The 22,532-nt window shown below is 45.6% G+C and overlaps 1 protein-coding gene and 1 pseudogene across 1 annotated transcript; both read right to left on the bottom strand.

The window, feature by feature from the left end:
• Positions 1-4,054: 4,054 nt before the first annotated feature.
• LOC141567475 (large ribosomal subunit protein eL15-like) lies at positions 4,055-4,921 on the bottom strand (annotated as a pseudogene).
• An 892-nt stretch (positions 4,922-5,813) lies between these two features.
• Positions 5,814-22,518, bottom strand: EMC8 (ER membrane protein complex subunit 8). Its single transcript, XM_019747115.2, has 5 exons — positions 22,033-22,518; positions 14,550-14,626; positions 8,410-8,479; positions 7,637-7,731; positions 5,814-7,140 (listed from the first exon to the last, which is right to left on the bottom strand). Exons 1-5 carry the CDS (start codon positions 22,261-22,263, stop codon positions 6,981-6,983), a joined length of 633 nt encoding a protein of 210 aa, XP_019602674.1. The 5' UTR covers positions 22,264-22,518; the 3' UTR covers positions 5,814-6,980.
• Between the last annotated feature and the right edge of the window lie 14 nt (positions 22,519-22,532).

The raw sequence follows: 22,532 nt of genomic DNA, 5'->3' as shown, positions 1-22,532 counted from the left end.
AGTAGATGGGAGGGAGGTCGGGGGGCAGGAAGAGAAACGTGAAGGGATTAAGAAGTACAAATTGGTAGTTACAAAAGTCACGGGGATGTAAAGTGAACAGTATGGGGAATATAGTCAATAATATTGTAAAAACTATGTATAGTAGTACCAGGTAGGTATCAGACTCATCGGAGGGATCACCTCATAAATTATATAAATGTCTAACCACTACACTGTACACCTGAAACTAATATAAAATAATATTGAATATCAACTATGATTAAAAAATAGTCATGGGGATATAAAGTCAATATAGGGGATATAGTCAATGATATTGTAAGAACTATGTACAGTGTCAGATGGGTAATAGACGTATTGGGTTTATCACTTTGTGATGTATATAAATGTCTAATCATTATTTTTTTGTACACCTGAAACTAGTAAAAACAACAACAACAACAACAACAAAAACCAACCAAACAAAAAAATCCCTCACAGGGAAACGCCCTAAGTAGGCTGGGAGAAACCCACAGCTGAGATCCTCCAGCCCAGAATGGTTACTCCCTATTTGCCTATATAGGCCAGATATTACAGCTGAGTCTCAAGAATACCCTAGAATACCCTACCCCAGTACCGAAGGAGCGATGGAGGCTGCTCTTTTTTCTCCTCTCTCTCTCTCTCTAATTTTTTTATTGGGGGATATTGAGGAACAGTATGTTTTTCCAGAACCTATCAGCTCCAAGTCAAGTCACTGTTCTTTTTAATCTACTTGTGGAGGGCGCAGCTCACTGGCCCATGTGGGAATTGAACCGGCGACCTGGGTGTTATGAGTGCTGTGCTCTAACCACTGCGCACCCAGCCACCCGGCTGCTATTTCTTTGGATGCATTCTGATACTGACTCAGTGTCAGAAACTGTCCAGAACATTTGGATTGTATACATGTATTGCAGAGGACTCTGCTTCTTGACATTTTTTTCCCACTAAAAAAAGGACTCTCATGTTTTCAAGTTGCTTCTCCTTGAGGACACTGGTTGAGCACATTTTCATGTGCTTATTGGCCATTTGGCTGTCTTCTTTTGGGAAGTGCCTGATCAACTGAGTTGTCTGTTTTTTTAATTTATCTGTGATTTTTCATATATTTGGATAGAATTCTTTTGTTGGGTAATTGTATTCTAAATATCTTTTTTCTCTCTGTGACTTCCTTTTTCACTGTCCTGTATTGTTTAATGAATAAAAAGCTTGTGATTGTAATGTAGTACAATTTATCATTTCTTGATGTGTCCTGCTTAAAAATCTTGGCCAAGCCCAAGGTCACGAATATACAGAGGGTGCCAAAAAGATGTATATACATTTTAAGAAATGAAAACTGTATTAAAATTGTAACACACAATACACACCGATAAGAAAAGTTGAACACAAGTCACGTTTGACTTCCGCAATTACAAGAGGTGCTCAAAGTGGTTACAGCGAACTACTGCTTGAGCAACGTTGACCAAAGTGTTCACCTGTATACATCTTTTTGGCAACCCCAGTATTCTCCTGTTATTTTCTGGAAGCTATATCATTTTATTCTTCATATTTAGGCCAATAATCCACAAGGTACCACTAACACACCACCAATATGTCTAAAATTAGACTGGCAACACAAAGTGTTGGGTGACGATTTGGAGAAGCTGGAGCTCTCACACTCGGTGGGTAGGATGTTCAACTGGCTCCACTGGAAATACATCCTACAATGTTTAACATATACCCCCAACAGGTTCACTTTTACGTATAATCCTAAAAGAACTGTGTACATATGTGCACGAAAGGGCAATGGCAGCAATACTGGGATCAGCCCTGCCAGCCAAGCACGAGTCAGGAGGCTTTGGCTAGAAATAAATGGCAGAGGTCAAGGGTCTTAGGGTTTACAAACCGGAAACACAAGTAGGCCATCCCTAGTGTTCTGAAGAAAAACTGGGAGTTCTTAAGAGTAAACAATACCTTAAGGATAACCAGCCTGGCATTCTTAGTTTCTGCATTGGTCCGAGATGGTGATCCTCTAGATGACCGGTGGCCTGGATATGTGACCATTCTGTCCTAAGTCCCTCAGGGGATAATCAGAGGGTTATCTATAGGGTTTATATACCGATATCTGTATCTATCTGTCTCCAGGCGTAACTGGAGAGTTCAAACGTTAAATTTCCAGGCTGGTTAAAGCAAGATTTGATCATTTCCTTAAGGCCCAGCCTACTTGATTTTAGTAATTTAGCATCTTGACTAGAGTGATTCTACTTTATTTCTTCCCTCTTTCCTCAACATCCCAGGGTGGCTGGGAAGACAATGTAAATGAAAGCATTAAAGAAATGTTAGCTGCTGTTATTTTTTGAGAACGACTGTTTTTATTCACTTACTCATTCAATAGACGTTTACAGAATGTTTACTGTGAATAAGCACTTTGTTTCTTCTTAGGTAAGGACTACTTCTAGATAGTCCTTCACCTCGGGGGTGAGTCTGGCCAATAAATAGTATGTTCTAGAATTGTTAAAACATTAGCAGTGAAGAACTTTTTTCAATGTAGCCCTACCACATTCCACTAGCCCACATGACGTTGCTGCAAGTAGGGGTTACCATCCTCCTTTTTCAATCAAGACATGAGAAGTAACTCACCCATGGCCACAGACCTAGAAAGTGGCAAAACTGGGATTCACACTTGGCACTCTCACTAAATGCTACCTCACCCCCTAGTCCTATTAGCTGACAGTAGACATGGCTTCAGCATGTGGAGTTACCAAGGAAGAACGAGGCACTGCTGGGGGCAAGAAGAATTCTCCTTTTTTAGAACATCCAATCCTGAGGAATGACCAATTCTTCTTTAGTAATGAGTTAAACGTGGCGGGAGGAGGGGACCCAGAGGGCACTAATGCCCACCCACCTTAGGCTTCACTTACTCCTCAGTGCCTGAGGGGCACCCAGGGCCCTCAGTGACCTGGGTGGGTGTCCTGGCTTTGGGGCCGATTCCCCAACTACTGTGGACTGTACAAGGGCAGGGATCTTGCCCACACAACTTCATGAGTATTCTAAAATGCAATTATTTAGATTTATTGATGGTATCTGGGATGGGTTGCAGACAGCACTAAATATAGGAGGCTATTCTGCTTTACAAGGCGACACAAGTTCAAGCCAAAGGTTTCCTCCAGTCAAATTCCAGGGGATGCTTTGCTGGCACTTGTCACATTACTCGGAAAAGACCAGGAGAACACAATGCTTGGCAATTCTAAAGCTGGACTAGATCTCAAATTCTGAAGAAAAATCTTCAGATCACTGCAAAAAAAAGTGTCCCCCCCAACAAGTTAATCCTTAAGGAAGAAAAGGCTCCTTCGAAGGACGGCCATTCATTTCTAAGAAATGGCAAACTTAATCAGATTTTGTACCCATTCAAGAATATCTTAAGCATTTTCAGGAGTAATTGTCAACAGTAAGAGGATCAAGGTATTTAAGTTATCCCTGCATTCTGGGGTATATGGAAATTAAGTCAGATTAACACACCACATACCTAAGTTAGTAGGGGGGGCACAAACTAACATTTGTGCCAGGCTTTCTACTGAATTGAAGAAAAAAATCCAAAGCTTAAGAGACACTGAGTTGATGGAAAGCCTTAAGAAATGTCAATTAGTAAGCGGAAGTCTATTTTTAAATTCCGCTCTCATCACTATAATTGCTAAAAACGTCCACAGGGCATGGAGATTAATGCCCATGGCTATTTTCCACTTACCATTATGTCATAAAGTAGCTACTGTGTTAAGACAGATAGAACACCGAAAACAGGGCAGTTTTAGAAGCAAATATTTTTCTTTTGAAGGCAAAACAAAAAAGGTGAGAATTACTATATGCAGGAATAGCTTTTCCAAGTACATCAATCAGAAAAATAAGCTATTAAATCAAAGCTAATTATACAGGAACTTTTTTCTTTGATGAGGTTTAAAAATACCCGATCTCTGGGAAATTAACTTGAAAACTTAAATCACTGAAGACTTCTAAGTTGCTTCTATTCTATACCTAATTTCATTAGAACTAGCAAAATCAGTTAGTCCTTAGTGAGCACGTTGCTTTTTGTTATTTACGAAGTTACTGCCGACTTTTCCATGGTTAGTACCATTTTTAAATGCAACCATTAGAAATGGAAAACGACATTTTTATATAAGTAACTGATTTGTCTTATTCACCTTTTTTTGTTATTAGGTAAGAATTTGACAAACAATACTTTCATTAGTGGTAACGGTATGGAGAGTATTGCGCCTTCTCCAATCTGCACGAGAACCACCGGTAGTATGGTGAACGTGTGGCCCTTTCCAAGGCCACAGCTCTTGAGGCCTGCAGATGTCAGCCCTTCCATCTCGCTGTGCGTGTGGACTGGTCTGGTGATCCACTGGGTGTCAGGATTCCGTCCCATCGCTTTATGGAATGGATCGAGGACAACCTCCAAGAATTTGTATGAGGAAACTTCACCAACCCAGTAATTCGGGACTCTCAGAGCCCCACTGTGGCGTCCAACTCTCTCCTTGGCAACAGACTAAAGGCTTCGAGTAAATTTAGCTGGTTAACACCATGGACAGTCTTGTCATACGTTGCACCTTTAGGAACTGGGCGTATGTGGCTACCACAGTGCATGGGAATCCAATTTACGACATAACCTTGACTGGCCTTGTTTCCCAGCCTGGGCCGTTATCAAGCTGGATGAAGTGGGGCTTGTACTGCCAGCAGCACACCTAGAAGAAAGCGCATTGTATCGGACTGCGCCTTCCTCCAGAGCTCCTGGATATACTTGTAAGCACCCATCTTGGCTTAGCTGATGGCTGCGGCCTGACCTGTCCTACTCACCTTACTGGATGGACGTTAAGCAAGAAATAAAAATGTTCACCAGCATGATTGTAAGCATATGGATGACTTGAAGGGGATCTCTCCACACACACATACCCTCTCCCTCCCTCCAAGCCCTTCAGATTTTTAAAGAATACCTTGATAGACTTTTTCAGTATACAAATACACTTGGTGTTGTTCCCTGAATTCTTTTCTATAAAAAGGCAGAGTATGAATACATTTCAAGTGGCTATTTGACAGGCTCACTAATTTTATCCTGGGTGGGGAAAAACAAGTCTGTTCTTAGGGCCAAGGAGGCTGGAGGCCTAGAGGCCACTTGGAGAAGTAAGAGAGAGCCAGCCCAGGACAGGGGCTGGGTGCTCAGGAGAGGCTTTTGCTATTTTTATAAGGATATAGAAGCAGATATCTGCATCTTGGAAATACTTTCCCCCCCCCACAAATACATTGTTTCAAATATTTGATATGCTTTCTTCTGAAAATGTCCAGCCATAGAAAGGGATCCAGGTTCTAGGCTGAAATCCAAACTGGAGGATGGCACACAATCCTGGGAAGCTGGTGGGAAAATCCAGTGCAAGAATTCCACAAAGAGGCAAAAATGAGGGAAAACAACTATGGAAGTGTTAAGACCATCTTTAAAATGTCTCCAAAACTAGCCTTAGCTACCCTGATTCCAAGTAGCTCTGTCCTAGAACTAGAGGGAGCACCTGCTCCTTTGCGTCCCAGGAAAGGATTTTGTGTTTTTGAAGCAAACACAAACCCGTTTGGACAAGGCTGCCCACGCACTCCATTTGTGATGGTCCTGGCTTCTCAGGGGAGGACAGTGAGAAAGATAAAGGACACCGATCTACAACCCTTTCCTTTGTGTTCCCCACATGAAATAATGTTGGCTTCAAAAGTTAAGGGTCAGAGGCATTTAAAGAGGCATAAAAGAAAAGGGGAAGAGAGAATTTGGTGGATCAAATAAAGCACATCTATTGTAAGCAACGTCTGAAAAATGTTTTTCTATTTGTCAAAATATGAATGCTGTGTCACAAACCCTTTCAATAGATCATGCCGACTGTTAAAATTTCCTTCATGTATGTAGTGAAAGAGAAAGACTGCAGAAAAGACATAAATCTCCGAACTCTGCACAAAATAATTCATATGAAAAAGAAAAAATGTAACAGTATCATCACATTTCTCCATTGACTTCCCACGACTTGGTTAAAAAGCTTGACCGTAGTTAAGTTCTACATATAAATGTTACAGACAGTGTGCTCTGTAAATCTTGGGGAGTCTAAGTTTTGTTTTGCTCCTGTTGCTTCAAACACAAAAGAAATAATTATTTTGAAGACATAAATTACAATTATTTGGATAACCATACAAATTAGAGTTAGGGCTGATTTTTTTGCCTTTTACAAATAATCTGCGCACTTGTCCGCTTTTCCTGTTTTGATTCTGCAGGTTACAAGCTTTCTGGCCGACCGACAAGCATTACACTGCACTCCCATTACCAATGATGTTTGTTTTTACTCTTAATGATGAAGGTTTCTCAGGCAACACTGGCACGACTCCCACTGCTGAGCGCGGTGGCAGCTACGTGAACCTGACACCATGTGGGGCAGTACTGTTCATAGCTGTAGCCTCCCGACGGCTGAGCACAGAGACACGGGTTCTCAGGCATCCGCTGGGCACCAGCGTGCTGCGCGCCGGCCCGATCCCGGAACTAGAGGACGTTAACTGGAGAGAACCAAGACTTACACTCTCCTTTGGGTATAAGGTATGGGCTTTTTTTTTTTTTTTTAAAAAAAAGATAATTCATAAGCCTTAAAAAATATCCTCTCCAGATTATAAAAGGTTAATTAAAATTGTTTAATAGGAACAATCTTGGACAAGCAGAAATAGCTTTGATTGGATTATGGCAACATACAACTGGGAAGGACTCCACAGGGAGGGTCAGATTGGACTGTCTGTACGGCTTCTAGAGACGTTGCATTAAAAAGATGACTGATGGGACATTCTGCCCTCTTTCAAGGCACATGCCACTTCTGAAAACTGTCAGCCTTCCACACAGGCTAGGAAATATTTTATTTACATTTAAAAATAGCTTTTCTTCTTCAGTGTAGTGGAAATGCCCAGAGATCAGTCACTGAAATCCTTCCTTAACACAGGTGCAGAACAGCTTTATTGATCTCTGGATTTGTCCAGTCATTCCGAATGTCATCCAGGTGGTTATCAAAATCCACGAGCGTCTCATAGGACCGGCTGTCCAGGAGTGATGCTGAGATCCTCTGGGCCTCAGGCCAGTCTTCACAGTAATCACTACGAGGTGAAACAGGAGAAATCAACTTCTTCATGAAACAAGGTGGCTTTTCAATAAACAGAAAACCAGCCACACACACACAACGGTACAAAGGAAGATAATAATGAGTGCTAGCAACATGTACATCTCAAACACAAAGATGTACACAATCAATACAGAACATGGTTAGGAAATGAAACAGACACCCTCCAAATGAAATGCTGAAAAAGCTGGAGGCAAACGACTGACGCTTTCTGAGTGATTGCAAATAAGCCAAACCAAATGCTTGGAAAGAGCGTCTGGCTTAAGGAGCGTGCCCCGGGGTTGGGGGTGGGAAGACCCTGGAGTAACACTGAGGTTTCCGCTAGTGCTCGGAAGCCCTATTGGCCTTAGTCCCCCAGGGGCTGAGGAACACGCGTGATTTCTGTGTGAGGGCTGTACAGTCTTCTGAAAACACGCTGAGAAACACAGGAGGCTGGGATCAGCTTTCCCATAGGGTAAGAACACGGCACTCACTAGTGTGGGTCTCTGCACCGCCACTTGTTTTCGTGGTGTTCGTACACATGGATCGTGGGTACCACGCAGTCCATCGTAAACTTCGTGTTGTCTACCTGTGCACAAGACAAAGACACACTGGTGAACAGAGCTCACAGAAAGCCGACAGCCAGTACCTTTCTGCAAGTTCTTAGGCCCCTCCTCATGGCCCATGCAGAAACCCCGCCTTGCAGCGTGCAGACACTGCAAATGGGATGTGAGGAATTGCACGCGTGAGCCTAACATACACTATGTGTTATGTAGGATAAATACTAAGTATTTCATTGTTTTTTCACAAAAGTGGAGCTTCCAAACATTACTTCTTCCCTCCCTTCAGAATTCTGTCAGAATTAAGATTGTTTAACAAGGCTCTTGTGTCAGCCACCTAACTACCTAACTCCCTTTCCGAACAGGCTGTGCCAGCTACTCTTATTCAATGGTTCTCACACTTAGTGTGTCAGAATCACCTGAAAGCTTATAAAAATACAGACTGCTGGGCTCTGAGAGTCCGCATGTCTAGTAAGTTACTGGTTGGTGCTGATGTTGCTGGCATGGGGACCCCGCTGACAACCACTGAATTTGAATGACTCCCCACTTTTGGAGATCCGCGTCCTGTGACTACCAAAGGTGGCAACGGTCTGTGAAGTACCTGCAGGAAGGAAGCCTGCTATAGAGCAAAGCTCCATGTTAGCAAGAGAACGCTCAGTAGCCACCCTGCAAATTGAAAACACAACAGGCAATCGAGAGAGACTTACCATGATGAGAGCGGTATCGCTGAAGCCCTCGGCAATTCTGGAAGCCACCTTTTCTGCAACCTGGTTTGGACTGCAGAAAAAGAAGCAGCGAGTTTACCACCACGTTCTAGTTAATGCCACTCGACATTGTCTACCGACCACACAGTTCATGAGCACTGATAAAACGACGGACAGCAGCCCGGCTACAATGTCTTATGCAGAGGACAGGGAGTGCTGTAAGGGCAACGGGGAGCACAGAACACAGAGGTCCTGTCTCATTCCAGCGGGAAGCCCTTGAGGAGGGGATCCTGAGAAGGCATCGTCTAAATAAAAAGGCTCCCTGGAACCCAGCGGACAGCACCAGCCAAGGCACTTAGATGACCTGCTGCTGCCTTTTCCATCTGCAAACTCCCAGATGCAAGTGACTCCATCCAACTCTTAGCTGCTGGTAACTGAGTCTCTTGCTTTTACTTAAAGAAAAAAAATTTCTAAAATCCCTAAGCCATTCCAAATCTCCTCTGCTCGTTAGCCTTCAATCACTGGCTCTGCCCCACCCCAACCTTGATAAATGACGACTTTCAACCTTAAGTCAATGAAATGAATAATCGAGTGGCTCCCACATTATCCCTGGTCACCCCTCCAAACACAAAGTTATTCTTCTATCCTATTTCAGGAAGAGGCCTCCTCCCACCTGTAGGCCCATCCAGTCTGACCTTCTCTCAGAGCCTTATTTACATTCTCTCTTCCCCCAATGGCCCCAGCTCTGCTGTCAAATCTGAAGAAGCCTTCTCCTTTTTTAGGGAAAAAAAAAGTATTCAACTGGTCCCTCTAGCCACTGTCTAACCTCTCTCCTCCCTTCCAACCACATTTCTTCAGCTTATTAAGAAGCCTAATGAAGTTGACGATCTTGTCCCTCTTGATCCATTTTCTCATACACCTGCCTGTGCAATCTGGTTTCCACCCTGTCACCTCTGTGGGCCAGCACCCTCGAAGCCTACCATCCACCTGCCCACCTTCCAAGGCCTTCCAGCTGGAATTCACGGCATCCAGGAAGGCTGGCTTATTTCTAGTTTCTCTGAATGAGGTTACCTTTTCCACTTTTCTTCATTCACTCACCAGGCACTGCAGATTCTTTCCTTGTCTCTGCCTCCTTTATTCTCCCTGTCATCCATTTTGTTCAGGCCATGGTTTCTAAAATTGCTTCCTAACTGGTCTTAATTTCCAGGCTTCTCTTATCTAATATATCCTGAAAACTCTCTTTAGATCGCTTTTCCTAAAATGAAACTCCATCGCGCCCCCCTACCGTTCACTGCTGCTTGGAAGATAAAAGCCCACTGTTCTCAGCCTGGCAAGTCCCGGCCTTTCTCACCGTGGACCGAGCTACTATTCCCACCCACAGGGACAAAGCTCTGTGTGTCTTTAATTTCAGTAAATTATTTACTTATTCAGTAAAACTGTCTATGTAGCACCTCCCTCACTCATTGTTCCCTGTTTGGAATGCCCTTCCATGCCAATCTCTGCTTGCTGAATTCCTTCCCATCTTTAATGTCCAGAAAAATGCTACCCTCTCTGGGAGGTCTTGCCAAGCTGCCCCAGATGAGGTCCATTTGTCCCTTCTCTAAACTGAGTGTTTACGTCTATAATGCTTTGACACTTAATCCTTGGCAGGCAGTTGTCTTTTTGTGCATCTTATTTTCCCTGCACAATTAAGAGTCTCAGCTTTTTGAAGCAAGGACTGAGCTATATATTTTAATGGCCATAAAAAAAAAAAAGCATTATTTTGAGTTTATTTAAAGAAACACACTATACAATTACAACCCTTTCTTTGTGATTGAGACTGAAAAAAGCAGATTAATAATGCTTTATAAAAATAAATTTTATCTAATTCTATTTTCACTTTCAAAGTTGGAAATTTACAGTGACATGACGATTGTAAGTCTGCAGTATTATGTGAGGAAAAATTCAACAACAACAAAATAGTTTAAAAGAGAAAGGGCCCAGGGATTCCTGTCCCTCACATCAGCACGGAAAGCTCTCGAAGCGAAGGCAGTGCTTCACTGTATTTACCGGAAGTCGACAAGTGCCAAGTTCCCACAGCTCAGGTGGGAAACGGTGCGGAGCAGGAATAGGGCTGCCGACTCCCCCACCAAGTGTGGAAAAGACCCACCCTGACTGCTCTGCATCGTTTCCGGTCCTGACTCACCTACACCTCAGGTGCAAAGAGAAGTTGGCATGTGCTAAGTACATGATCTTCTAGGGACACGTGCCACGTAAGCATGTGCCATGAAGAAACTTACCAAACTGTTACCCTAACATTTATGGTCAGCATAGTAGTTGGTGACTTTTATTGAGAAGAGGGTCAAGAAACAGTCATTAAGGGTGGCCGGATGGCTCAGTTGGTTAGAGCCTGGGCTCTCAACAAGGTTGTTGGTTCAATTTCCACATGGGATGGTGGGCTGCGCCCCCTGCAACTAAAGATTGAAAATGGCAACTAGATTTGGAGCTGAGCTGCGCCCTCCACAACTAGATTGAAGGACAATGACATAGAGCTGATGGACCCTGGAAAGACACACTGTCCCCCAATATTCCCCAATAAAATTAAAAAAGAAAAGAAAAAAAATGTGTTAAAAAAAATAAGAACTACCATTTCAGATGCCCAACTACTCAAATTTAAAATTGATTCTTTTGAAAGGTAAAAAAAAGCAGTTAATGAATTGCTAAAGTATTTGAAAGAACTGCCAATTTTGTTTACTTTTTTTGTGTTACGCATTTAGTCTCAAATATACTGACCTATGTCGTTCCTAATGCAAGACCGTCGCATTATGATATTAAAGTCAGTACTTTTTTCCTACCAGGCTGTATCAACTCGAGTCAGCTGCCAAACAAACCTGCAGGCACCCTGGAGACAGAGACCACTTTGCTAACCCCCTTCCCAACCAGCACAAATAAAACGATATAATAACCTCAAGTTTAGGAAATGAGTAAAAGAGTTACAAACACCTTATATTTCTTTCTATAACATTAAAACACTGAATGATCCTTTTTTGAAAAAAGTAATCACAGGACTAGTGATAGTACCAGCCTCTACTTTGAAACAAGCACAAAGCTAAACATGTTGTATGTTGCTTCACTCTATCCTCACGACCACTCACTGAGGTATGAACTCTTAGCTCCATTTTACGGATAGGATCACTGAGGCCCAAGTCACCTACGATTTGAATCCAAGTCTACCTGGCTCCAAAACTTCGGCTGTTAAGCTGATATTTCTAAAAGAAGAGAGCATTTTTAGCTAGGTCTGGCAAAGGAAGAAGGGAAGATTTTCCAGGTAGAGGCAAATAGCATCAAAGAAGGAAACTGGCCCGACCCCAGCTCCTGAGCTTCCAAGCCGTGTGGCCTTTGTGCAGGGACCGTCTCTGGCTGGAATTTCTTCACTTGAGCATCCTTGTGAGGATTAGATAGGATGAAGGCAGGGAAGCCTCAGGTCAGGTACAGTGTAAGGGACTCCAGGTTTACTCCTAACACAGCACCAGCACATGGGAGGGGTGGATGAAATCCTGAGTACAGCAGAGACTCGTCAGAAGGAACTAAAGAGTTACTGGGCACACTACCCCCAAGCCCCCTAATGTTTAATCCTCTCTATGGATCCAACAAATGGCTGGTTAGCAGGTATTTAACATCAATAGAGGGATCAATGGAGGAATGCAAAACCTCCTGAGCACAGAGCAGGTGAAGGAACTGGGAAATTCTAGAAGGCATGATAGCATGAAAATGGTGTCTGAGTAAGATAATTCTAGGCTGGGCTGGAATGAGGTCCAAATAGAGGCAGGAAGATGGAGAGGCCATGAGCCAAGTGAGGCATGTGGACGAGAGAACCTGTGCAGGTGTACACTGCGCTGATCACGTAAATAAGTCACAGATGTGGGGGTGGGGTGGGGGATAAAGGGAAACAGCTACACTCACTTGACAAGCCAGCCCTTACCTCTTGCCTACTCTCTTCTCCTTTCTTTAAACCATGGGAAAGGACTGCTCAGTTCAGGAAACCACCCCCCTTCCAAGGACGGCTCTCCACTGCTTACAAAATGAAGTTCGAAACACCTTAGGCTTGCCCTACCTTTCCTTTCCAGCCTCCCTTCCTAGCATTTCCTCTGCCCCTGCCCACTTCCACCTGGCGTCTTCCTCATGGTGTCCTCTCTAGGAATGCTCCTCCTACTCTCTACATCTGCACTTGCCAGGACCCTGCCCTCTCTCAAGTACCCAGTTCCAATGACAGCCTCCCGGAGCGCTTCTCGGCCATATTACTGGATGCAACTCCTCCCTGCTCCTGCTTTCACAGCCCTCTACACCACCCTCACGGCACCCGGCCTGTTGTCTCGTCTTAGTCCCGTGTTGGCAATAGCTTTCCGATTCAACCCAGCAACCTGCAGGAAAGGGCCAAGAGTCTTTAGCTTTGCCCAGCACAGAGCATGGCTGCCCAGGGCAGGCATTCTGTGCCCAGTCAGTCAAAGACCAAGCCGGACACAGGCCCCATGAATAGGCTCAAGACCAGAGCTGGAATGCAGACAATGGGTCATCAATACACGGGGGGTCTCGGGTGGAATCAAACGGAGAGGAGGTCCTAGAAGGAGTGAGGTTAGTAAGAGAAGCACCCGAGGAGGAGAAACGAGTGGTGCTCCTGGGCTCTGAGAAACAAGTCACAGAGGCAGTGGGAGAAGCTGAAGAGCCGGGGCTCAGCGAGCACCTATGTAGTGCCATCCCGCAGAGGCTTCCACAGGAATCATTTTGAGCCCAGCATTTCGCTTGTTACCCCGCCTCCCTTCAAGCCCTGACTGGACCCAGTCCTCCAAGGGTAAGAGCGTTTTGGTCCCTAAAGTGCATTTGTGCCTCATCAGTGATAGCAACACTCAGTCACCCGTTTATTGTGTTATTTACAAGAATGCTATTGAATCCAACCTCTCGCCTACGCCGGGCCAGTGAACAGAACTCCAGGAGGAGCTTAAGTCCGGGGCCCTTCACTGCATCCGCTAACTGCCGGGCCATGAGTCAGTCAGCTCTGACGACGTGAGGAAAGCGTGTCAGCGCGTCCCGCTAGATACCGGACTGGCCACTTTCCATCGCCCTGGCTCCTGGCGGGAGGAATCAGAGGGAGGTCAGGGAACTGACACCCCCCCCACCCCTCGGGCCTCTCCTTGTAAGGTCACAGCAGGCTGGCTGCTGGCCGTGTTCCTCAAGCAGAGAGGAGGAATTCTTCTTTCTTAAAAACACATTTGTTTCTATTCCTGTTGACATGCAATATTAGATTAGATTCAGGTGTACCGCATAGTGGTTAGACATGTATTTCACTTACTGAGTCATCCCCGACTGGTCCAGTACCCACCTGACACCAGGCGTAGTATTACAATATCATTCACTACATTCCCTATGCTGTACTTTACACCCCCGTGACCATTTATAACTGGCAATTTGTGTACCTTAATCCCTTCCCGAGGCGGACTTCCTTACTCAACCCTTTCCTCCCCGTCCCGTCAGGCCCAGAGATGGGACCGGCTTTTGTCACCAGCTTTGGGTTACCACATTACTCTCTCGTGAGTTCTCTTCCATATGGCCCACACCTTTGGAAATAACCTGCTTATTAAACCCGCCTCAAATTATCCTAACTTCCGCGTGTCATCTGTCTTTCAGCTGGGACGGAGACCGAGGCGGAAATAAAGCAGAGTTCTCCACTTTCCACATTTTCATCCTAGTATCAGAGCGTCAAACCTAAAAGTTGCTTTATTTAGCCCCAAAGAGAGCAGTGCTCTGTCCTAACGCTCTGCCCCACATTATTCCTACTTGGGCAATGGGAAGCACGGCAGGGCGGAGTGGGGACAGAAACTGGAGGCCCATGACTGTTGCTTTCATTGTACGAATTCCCTTCAAGCAAAATAAAGAAGATACAAAACAGAATCCCAAAGTTAATATAAATGTTTAGACTTTCTGTTGTTGGGAATTAGCCACACCACAGTTCCTTGCAAATACTATAAACAAGCACAGGGGGTGGGGAGGGGTTTTGTTCTCACGGATTTTGCATCTTGAGCCTCCAGAAGGTCAGAAAGCACATAGAAATCGTCTGTCTGCCACATGATCATTGTTTCAGACCACAGAGGGTTTCTGCACGGACGTACCTGGCATCCTTTACTCGTTCATTAGCTTGATAATAACCAGCAATCACATAGCTATTATCTTTGCACCACGAATCAATCTGAAAGAGGAACAAAAATTAGGGAAAAAAGATGAATGATTTTCCCCTGAAATATCAAGTCTTAATAAACACAGTGGACCTTCCCCGCCCCAAATGCTGGGATAAGACACCAAATAAACCTGTATCCTTCTCCCCAGAAGAAAGGCTACAAGAATGAAATGAGTGTTCACAGAAAAAAGGTCACACCAACTTGCTTTCCATGGTCCACGTGAGGCCAGAGCAAGCACAGAGGAAGCAAGGGCCCCTCTCTCTCACTGAGGTGGGGCGCATCCCAGATCTGAGGGCCCTGCAATGGCCGGGAGGGGTGGGACAGGACACGAGGACTGACTTCCTTGCCCAGTCCCTGCAGAAGGCCCCAGTCTTGACACCTATTAAACAGGTGCAGTGCCGTGGAGAGGTGGGGAGGGGAAACCATCTTTACCCACCTTCTCTTACAACATAGAGAACTGAGACATTATGGGGCTTGAGAAATCCTTAAGATCACTTAAATCAATCCTTCACAGATAAGCAAACTAAAACTCAAGAGTTTTTACGTTTGCACAGCCAGGTAGCAGAGCCCAATTGGGAACCTAAGTCTCTTTTGAAATCAAGTCTTTTTGGACTGTATTTCAGTATTCCTAGCAACATACCCTGAAAAACTCTTCATACTGGGATGTGGGGTAAACAGGCAAGGCATACAGATGGGCAGACACAGGAGGGGCTGTACCTGCACATGTGTGCACACACGTGCCTGAGGGCGAGCGCGTGCGCACACACACTCACTTCCCTGTGGCGTGATTTTAGATAGGAGCATGGTGGCCGACTTTGAAAGATTTTTTGTGCATTTTATAATGCCACTCTTTTCTCATCAGATTTAGCTTCCTGCAGGTCTAATGCCATTATTAAAAACAACAAATGTCATCCAAACTGTTTTGCTATAATGGAATTTTAATAATGCACAGCAATAAATTCTATTCTTAGTCTGCAGAAGAGGAAAAAATTGATCCTTGTTTTTTTAATATAGTGAATTAACTGGTTAAAAATGTTTTTATCTCTTTCTCTCTCTCTCTCTCCCTCGTTTTAAAACATAGTCCTATTGCTCTTTTTCTTGAATTCTGGTTTGGACCTCAGACAGTCTCCTTTATGACTAAAAGCAGACATTACAAGACGGTTACAGTCCAAGGTTCCCTGGCTCACATGAGGATTAGAATAATAATTCTGGCCTCCTAAGAGCTCACGAATTACCATATTGGGTCAAAACCAAGGCTCATTGAACCAATTAGATGTTTTGGTCAACCACCCAAAAGATTAGGGCTATGTCTCCAAAATATTTATAATGGCTCGTTCACTGTAACTTTGCTGCAAATGACTCCAAAATTACTTGTATTTTGTTTTTATCACCTCTTAAAGGGATGGATTCTAGAAACTTTCTGTTGCTGCCTACAGCAGGAATTTCTTTCAGTTTTTTCTAAACTTATCTCTATGTAGCACCAAACGGCACAGCATAGCTTTAAAATGAGGCATTTGGCCCCATTCCTTGAACTCACTAGAACGTCCTCCCCTTTAGTGCAGCTCTCCCAGCCTTTGTTTCTCATCAAAGACCCACCTGTGGAATGTGTCCTCACTCAAGGTGACCCTCATTTCTGCCCACTTTGGCGTCCCTCTCCCTGCTCTTTGGGGCAGGTTGTCCTTATATCCCGAGTCATAACTAGAGATGTGTCCCAAGTTCGGCTACTGTCTTAGTTTCCTATTGTCCTTGTAACAAGTTACACAAACTCAGTGGCTTAATACGACACCGATTATCTTAGAGGTCAGAAATCTACACTGGGTCAGCAGGGCTGATTGCTTCTGGAGCTCGGGGAGAACATGGTCCTTGCCTTTTCCAGCATCTAGGGGTCACCCACATTCCTTAGCTAGTGGCTACATCACTCTGATTTCTCGGCTTCTGTCAGCACATCTTTGACTCTGAGTAAACTGCTTCTCTCTGACAAGAACCCTTATGCTGGATCCATCAGATAATCCAGGATAATCTCCCCATCTCAAAACCCTTAACTTAATCTCCTCTGCCAAATCCGTTTCGCCATGTAAGGTAACATATTCACAGGTTCCAGGGCTTAGGACGTGGACATTTTGGGGGGCTAGTTTTTGGCTGATCAGAGCCATGTTTAACATAAGGATAAGGTTACTTGCTACTGGCGATGTGCTGACCCCTCCAGCAGCAGTTTTTAGTGAGCAGGCTAAGCTGCTCCTCGATTCCTTTCCTAGGCTGGAGGCAAGCGTGCAGGACTCCTCAGCAAACGCACTGCACACCTTGATTTGACACTTTCCCTGAGGAGGGCAAAGTCCTATAGGAGAAACTTCAAGGGCCTAACCAAATTCCAGCAGAAAAATAACGCCATGACCTTGAAGTTCTAGTAGAACTCGCTGACAAGGCTGCCCTAAAAGTGAAACAGGCCACAAAAACTCTGGCTCAGTTTTAGAAACTTTTGAATGACTCAAACCAGAATAACCAAGGTAACTGTATGTGTGGCTGCCTGCGATGGGCATCTGTCCAGCCACAGACACAACTGGCCTCCAACTGAGGAATGGAGAACTAAGGCCTCCCCACCAGCCATCAGAGCCCTTGGAGGAAGGTAAACGAGTTTGAATAAGAGGGGAAGAGTTTTCTTTGATTGTCTTAAAAATGGTACCAGGTGTCATCAGGTGAGAGTGCCTTGGTGTGGAGTAAAATCCAGCGTGTGGAAGGAGATGAGCGGTGTGGACAGGGCTTGGGGTGGGGATGGGGCAGGCAGGTCCCGAGAGCCTTCATATTCCTGCAGTAAGCCCAACGGCTTGCTAATGAAAATCCTAGTGGGTTTAAATGGGAGCTTGCTCAGTAAAGGCGACTGGCTCCCTCCCAAGGGGGGGGGGGGGGGAGAAGGCCTGGGGGCAGGCCAGGCAAAAGAACTAAGAAGCTGTTTGACCTCTGTTCTCAGTGAATCCATTTCCATTTTCCTTGCCTTGCTGCTATGATTCCCTATTGCCATCAGGCATCCTACGAACAATCAAAATGAAAATCCAAGTTCAGGATAACACCCTGAATGAAACCTGATGTGAACTCAGTAAAACTGACTCTCAATACGGGGTCCAAATTCTCCATTTATTCATGCAGTTTCTTTGACTTTTCAGAGAGAAAGGACTTTTACCTTAGCATAAGCCCACATCCTCTGCTCAATGCAGTTTTTGGCTCATTCCACTCCAGTCACTAGAACTACTAAAGGCGTTGGGTTTAACCCATTCATTCCCAATTCGACTCAGCACAAAGAAAGTAGCTTCTCTCAGCAAACTTGCTAACATTTGCAGGTGTGAGGCACCTTACAATTTTCAAAGCACTATCACCCACCTCATGGGGACTATACAACAGCCATAAAGGAAGCAAGGCAGGGAGCTGGTGACAGCCACTCTGAGGAGGGCTTGCCACTTACAACTCGAGGTTGTCTGTGAGCCTCCCTGTCTGTAGCAAGAAGCAGGCCTTGAGGAGTTGTTAGTGTCAGTGAGAACAAAAGCTCTTTCTCAAGTGGGGTGCTTTTTTATGGACAGAAAGTAGCTGGATCCATGAAAGAAGAGCCCTGGAGGCAAATGGATGGGGACAGAGGGAAAAGTCAGGGGGAAGAATTGACAGGAAGACCCAGAGCAGCCATCTCCCTCTCCCACGCTAGCACGGGAATGTTCTGGAGATAAAAGAGGGGAAGAAGGGAGGAGGGCACTTAGGAAAGGGCCAGAGGACAGCAGCCCATGCAAATGAGCACAGAGGAGGCCCCGTGGAGGCAGCATAAAGAAGTCTGGACCAAAATCATGGTGGTTAGGCCAACTGGCAAATAAGAAAGTCATCTGAGCAGCATGTAGTCGAAAACGGCTCCACAGTGCTAGGAAATCAGAGGGAGGTGGAAGGACAAGCAGGGCTTAGGGAAACAGCAGGTTTACGCTAATTTCCCTACTAACATTTTATGGGTTTTTGCTATTAGAAATAATTCCGTCACTACCTACGTCAAAGGGCTATAAGGATAAATAAGATAACAGGCATAAGTACTTAAAAAAATAAAAAGCACCCAGAGATTCAAGGATTTTTTTAAAATGGAAAATTATAATGAAAAGCCTTTCAAAGGAATCTGATGCGGCCCTTTGATGGGCTGCGTATCAAGCCAGCCTTTCCCACTTATCATGAATTTGGATGCTTTATTAAAATTACATCTTCCAGAGCTGATACCTGATCAACTATGTGTCCACGCACTGAGATTGTTTTCATTGCCTTCAGCTTATAAAGTTGCTAACTCAAAAGCTGAATGATATCAACTTAAATGCCTTAATTGTAACACACAACGTTTTTGGATGAAACTCCAATTGCAAATTTTCCTTTAAAAGTTATTTAACTTGTACTCGATTGGCGTCTTTTTCATACTTGTCAAATACGGAGGCTATGATTCCAAGTGTTGGTCAATGTAAGAAAAGCCAACATAAACCACCACGGCTTGGCAAGGCTAGCACTTCGGCTATTTGTTTTGACTGTTGAAAATAAGTTATTGCAGAAAGGACTTCATTTCGCTGGATGGGAGTCTCAAACAACGAAGGGCAAGTTTGGAGGAAGTGCTGGAAGTTGAGAAACCCAAGTGCAGCGTGTAATGACCCAGGGGGAGCAAGCGCAGGACAGGGCCTCAGCAGTGCCCTTTCCCTCCTAACAAGCCGGTGGCAATGGGCCCCGCTTAAGAGTCAAGGTCCCCTGTGGACATCTTCCCTCCCCAAGTAAGTGGTTTGGGAAACAGACCTGCTCCCTGGGGAAAATTCATGTAAAGGTGACTCAAAGGCAGTTGTTTATAGTTAGTATATTTAATTCTCTCAAGTATTGCACTCGTATCTGGTAATAGGAACATAACTCTTTCAACTCTGGAGAGATTCCTTAAGAATGAGAAGAATTAATAATATTTTGACAATTTCAAGTGCAGTTCAAGTTTGTTTTTACGAGGCTCTTAGGTATTTCTGATAGGATTTTACACGGATTAAAGCAACAGTCCTTTTCCTCCTTCCCCTCCGGCTACTCAGTTACCCTGTGACTCCCCCTAAAAGCCACAGCTCCTCACGCTTCTGTCCATGGCTTTCTTCTCCTTCCACACACTGTCCTGGCCCATCTGACCTGCTCTCACGGCTTTAAACGTCACTGAGAAGCTACTGGTTCCCTATCTGTGTCTCTAGTCCATCCATCTTCTGAGCTCCAGACGCATGTTCTACTTTGACTTCTAGGTCATTTTCATTTTCCCTCAGTGAAAGGCAGCACTGTCTTCCCGATGCATAAGTCAGAAATTGAGGTGTCAACGTTGCTCCCCTTCCCCTATGTCCACATACCATTAGTCACTGAGTCCTGTTGATTCTTCCTCCTGACTCTCTAATCTGTATCCCTCTCTGCATTTACACTGCACTCAGTTTAGTTTAGGCCACCTCGCTGCCTTCAGTCTCGTATGCAACTCCCGTCACCAACATCCTGTTTGCTGCAAGCTGGACCAATCACTACAAGACACAAGTCTGTTCATGTAACTCTCCTCCAGTGGCTTCCCTCTGTCCTCATGACGGTGCCCAAACTCCTTTGTGTGACCTGCAAGGTCTTCTACATTGAAATCTACCCACTGCTCCTGTCTCTACCTTTACACTCCAGCTCCCCTCCCACCAGTTTTCTCCTGGTCTTTGCACATGCCGGCCTCTCTGCCTTGACTATTCTCTCCCCACCCCCTGGGTTACTATGGCTGGCGCCTGGGCCACCACTTGCATGTCCCTTTCTCTGGGCAGCCTGCCTTCCCTAACTCTGCAATCCTGGGTTAGCTGACTTTTCTCTTGGACCCCTCACCACTTTCTGCTTAACCTCACATGAGGTACTCATTCTTCGGTATTGTATTTGTCTGCTTCGTGCAAGTTCAACTGCTACGCAGGTACTGTGTTGGATCCACAGCCATGCCCCCCTCCCATCACGGGCAGGTCACTATTGGAGATAAATAATCCTGCCTTAATGCTACTGGTAAATCTAGTTTCCTGCAAGTGAACACACAACACATAGCCAATTAGCCTGTAATTCCCTTGGTAACAGAATGATTAAGATGGTTGAAAAGACTTGCATTAAAACAGAAACATGCACACCCGGGATATTTTGGTACCCACAGCACATTTCTTCAGGAGCTAAAATGATTGATTTTATGTATAAATATCATCTACTTCTTATCTCTCCCCTGCCCAGAGATGATATGGAGAAATTCACACAATGACAGTTTCACAGGCACTCAAAAATGTTCCCAGTAACCTTGGGTCAGGGCCATTTGCCCAAAGGTACTTCCTGCTTCCTAAGAATTTACATGGGTGTCATCACCAGGGGAATTATGGACTCATTTTACTTGGTGGGAGGTATAGAGACAGGATTTCTGCCTACACCTTCTCAAACTTAACTACTTTTTGCGTGAATTAACAAATGTTTTTAGTACCGTCGTTTACACTTAAAGATAAAACAGTACCGCAGCTCGGGCACTGAGGCGAGTTTATTTCTCCCTAAGGTTTTAACAACCCACTGGAATTTACAGGTGGTCTTTTTTCCTTCATTGATCACCATACCTCAAATACTACTGCCGAGAATTACATTACCCGACAATGCATCCGTATTCCAACTCTTTTCCCCACTGGGCTTCAGTAAAGCAGTTATTGCTAGTGAACACATCAAAGCGTGGTGGAGAGAAGATACGACTGCTCCAGCTTTTTAATTTCAGGCTTTTAGCTTTTAAAACCATGGGAGCCTTCTAGATAAGTCATCCATGGGAACAAATTCTCCTTACCCAGGGCTGCCCGCCCCACACAAAGGGAGCAGAGCCTGTGCCGTCAACGCCACCTCTCTAAACGTGTCTCAACTCTGGGATTCCGGGACACCAACATCAAAAGAACCACGGCGTTGACATCCACGTCAGATTAGGAACCGGCTCTGTGAAGGTGCGCGAGAACCAAACGCTAGCCTTTCGGTCCCAATACATAAAAACTTTCCTCGACTCAAAATCCCAAATGTAAACGCCTGTCGAATCCCAGTTAACGACGGCTTATTTCTATAAAGGCTACTTGCTTGGGGACATTCATGCATTATTCATCGCCTAAAATGCCTCTAAAAGTACCCTCGACAGGTATTTTAGACAGGTAAAAATACCCTCGGGCCGCTGCTACAACTTACGACCCTGCCATCTGCGGAGCGTTTCCGAAGTGCCGGGCAGAGACCCAGCGCTCTCGCGAGTCATCCCGTTCGTCGTCACCGCGACCTCCGGCCGTGGGTGCTAGACTCCCGCGGGGCAGCTGTCAGCTCCCAGCAGGGACCGCGTGGAAGCTGACCGCAAGCCCATCTCCGAGGAGCGGCCGAACGCCCTTCCCGCGCTTACCAGGGTGAGGGCCACCTCCAGCATGGGGGCGAGGGCCAGGGTGCCGTGGAAGAGGGGAATACAGTCCACGAAGAGGGTGTGGTGGGCGCCCGGCCCGCCCAGGGGCAGGTGCTCCTTGCGAGGCTTCTGCTTCTCGGCCACCAGCAGTCCGTTAACGGCGCAGTGAGGGTACTTGGCGCCGTGCAGCACCATTTTGCAGTAGGCCTGGGTGGTCAGCTTCACTCCGGGCATGCTGAGCCCGGGAGGGCCCCGGAGGCCCTGGGGGCCGGCTGAGGCCTGGAGCCGCTGCCCAGCCACGCGGCGCTTCAGCGGAGAAGCGGGACGAGGCGGCGGATGCCTGGCGCGGTCCTGCGGTTGGCAGAGGCCCCCACAGGCTCAGGCTCGCTGCGGGGTGCGACCCTCCACTCGGGATCCCGTAAGCCGACGCGCCCGCCTCAGACTCCACTCGCGCTTCTCGCCCGGCGCCGCCGGAAAGCAGCACGGCCCGGCGTTTTACGACG

This window comes from Rhinolophus sinicus, linkage group LG11 (genome assembly GCF_036562045.2).
Source record: "Rhinolophus sinicus isolate RSC01 linkage group LG11, ASM3656204v1, whole genome shotgun sequence".
Lineage (NCBI taxonomy): Eukaryota > Metazoa > Chordata > Mammalia > Chiroptera > Rhinolophidae > Rhinolophus > Rhinolophus sinicus.
Note: the sequence above shows the minus strand (reverse complement) of the source record. Positions and strands in the feature narration are given on the sequence as shown.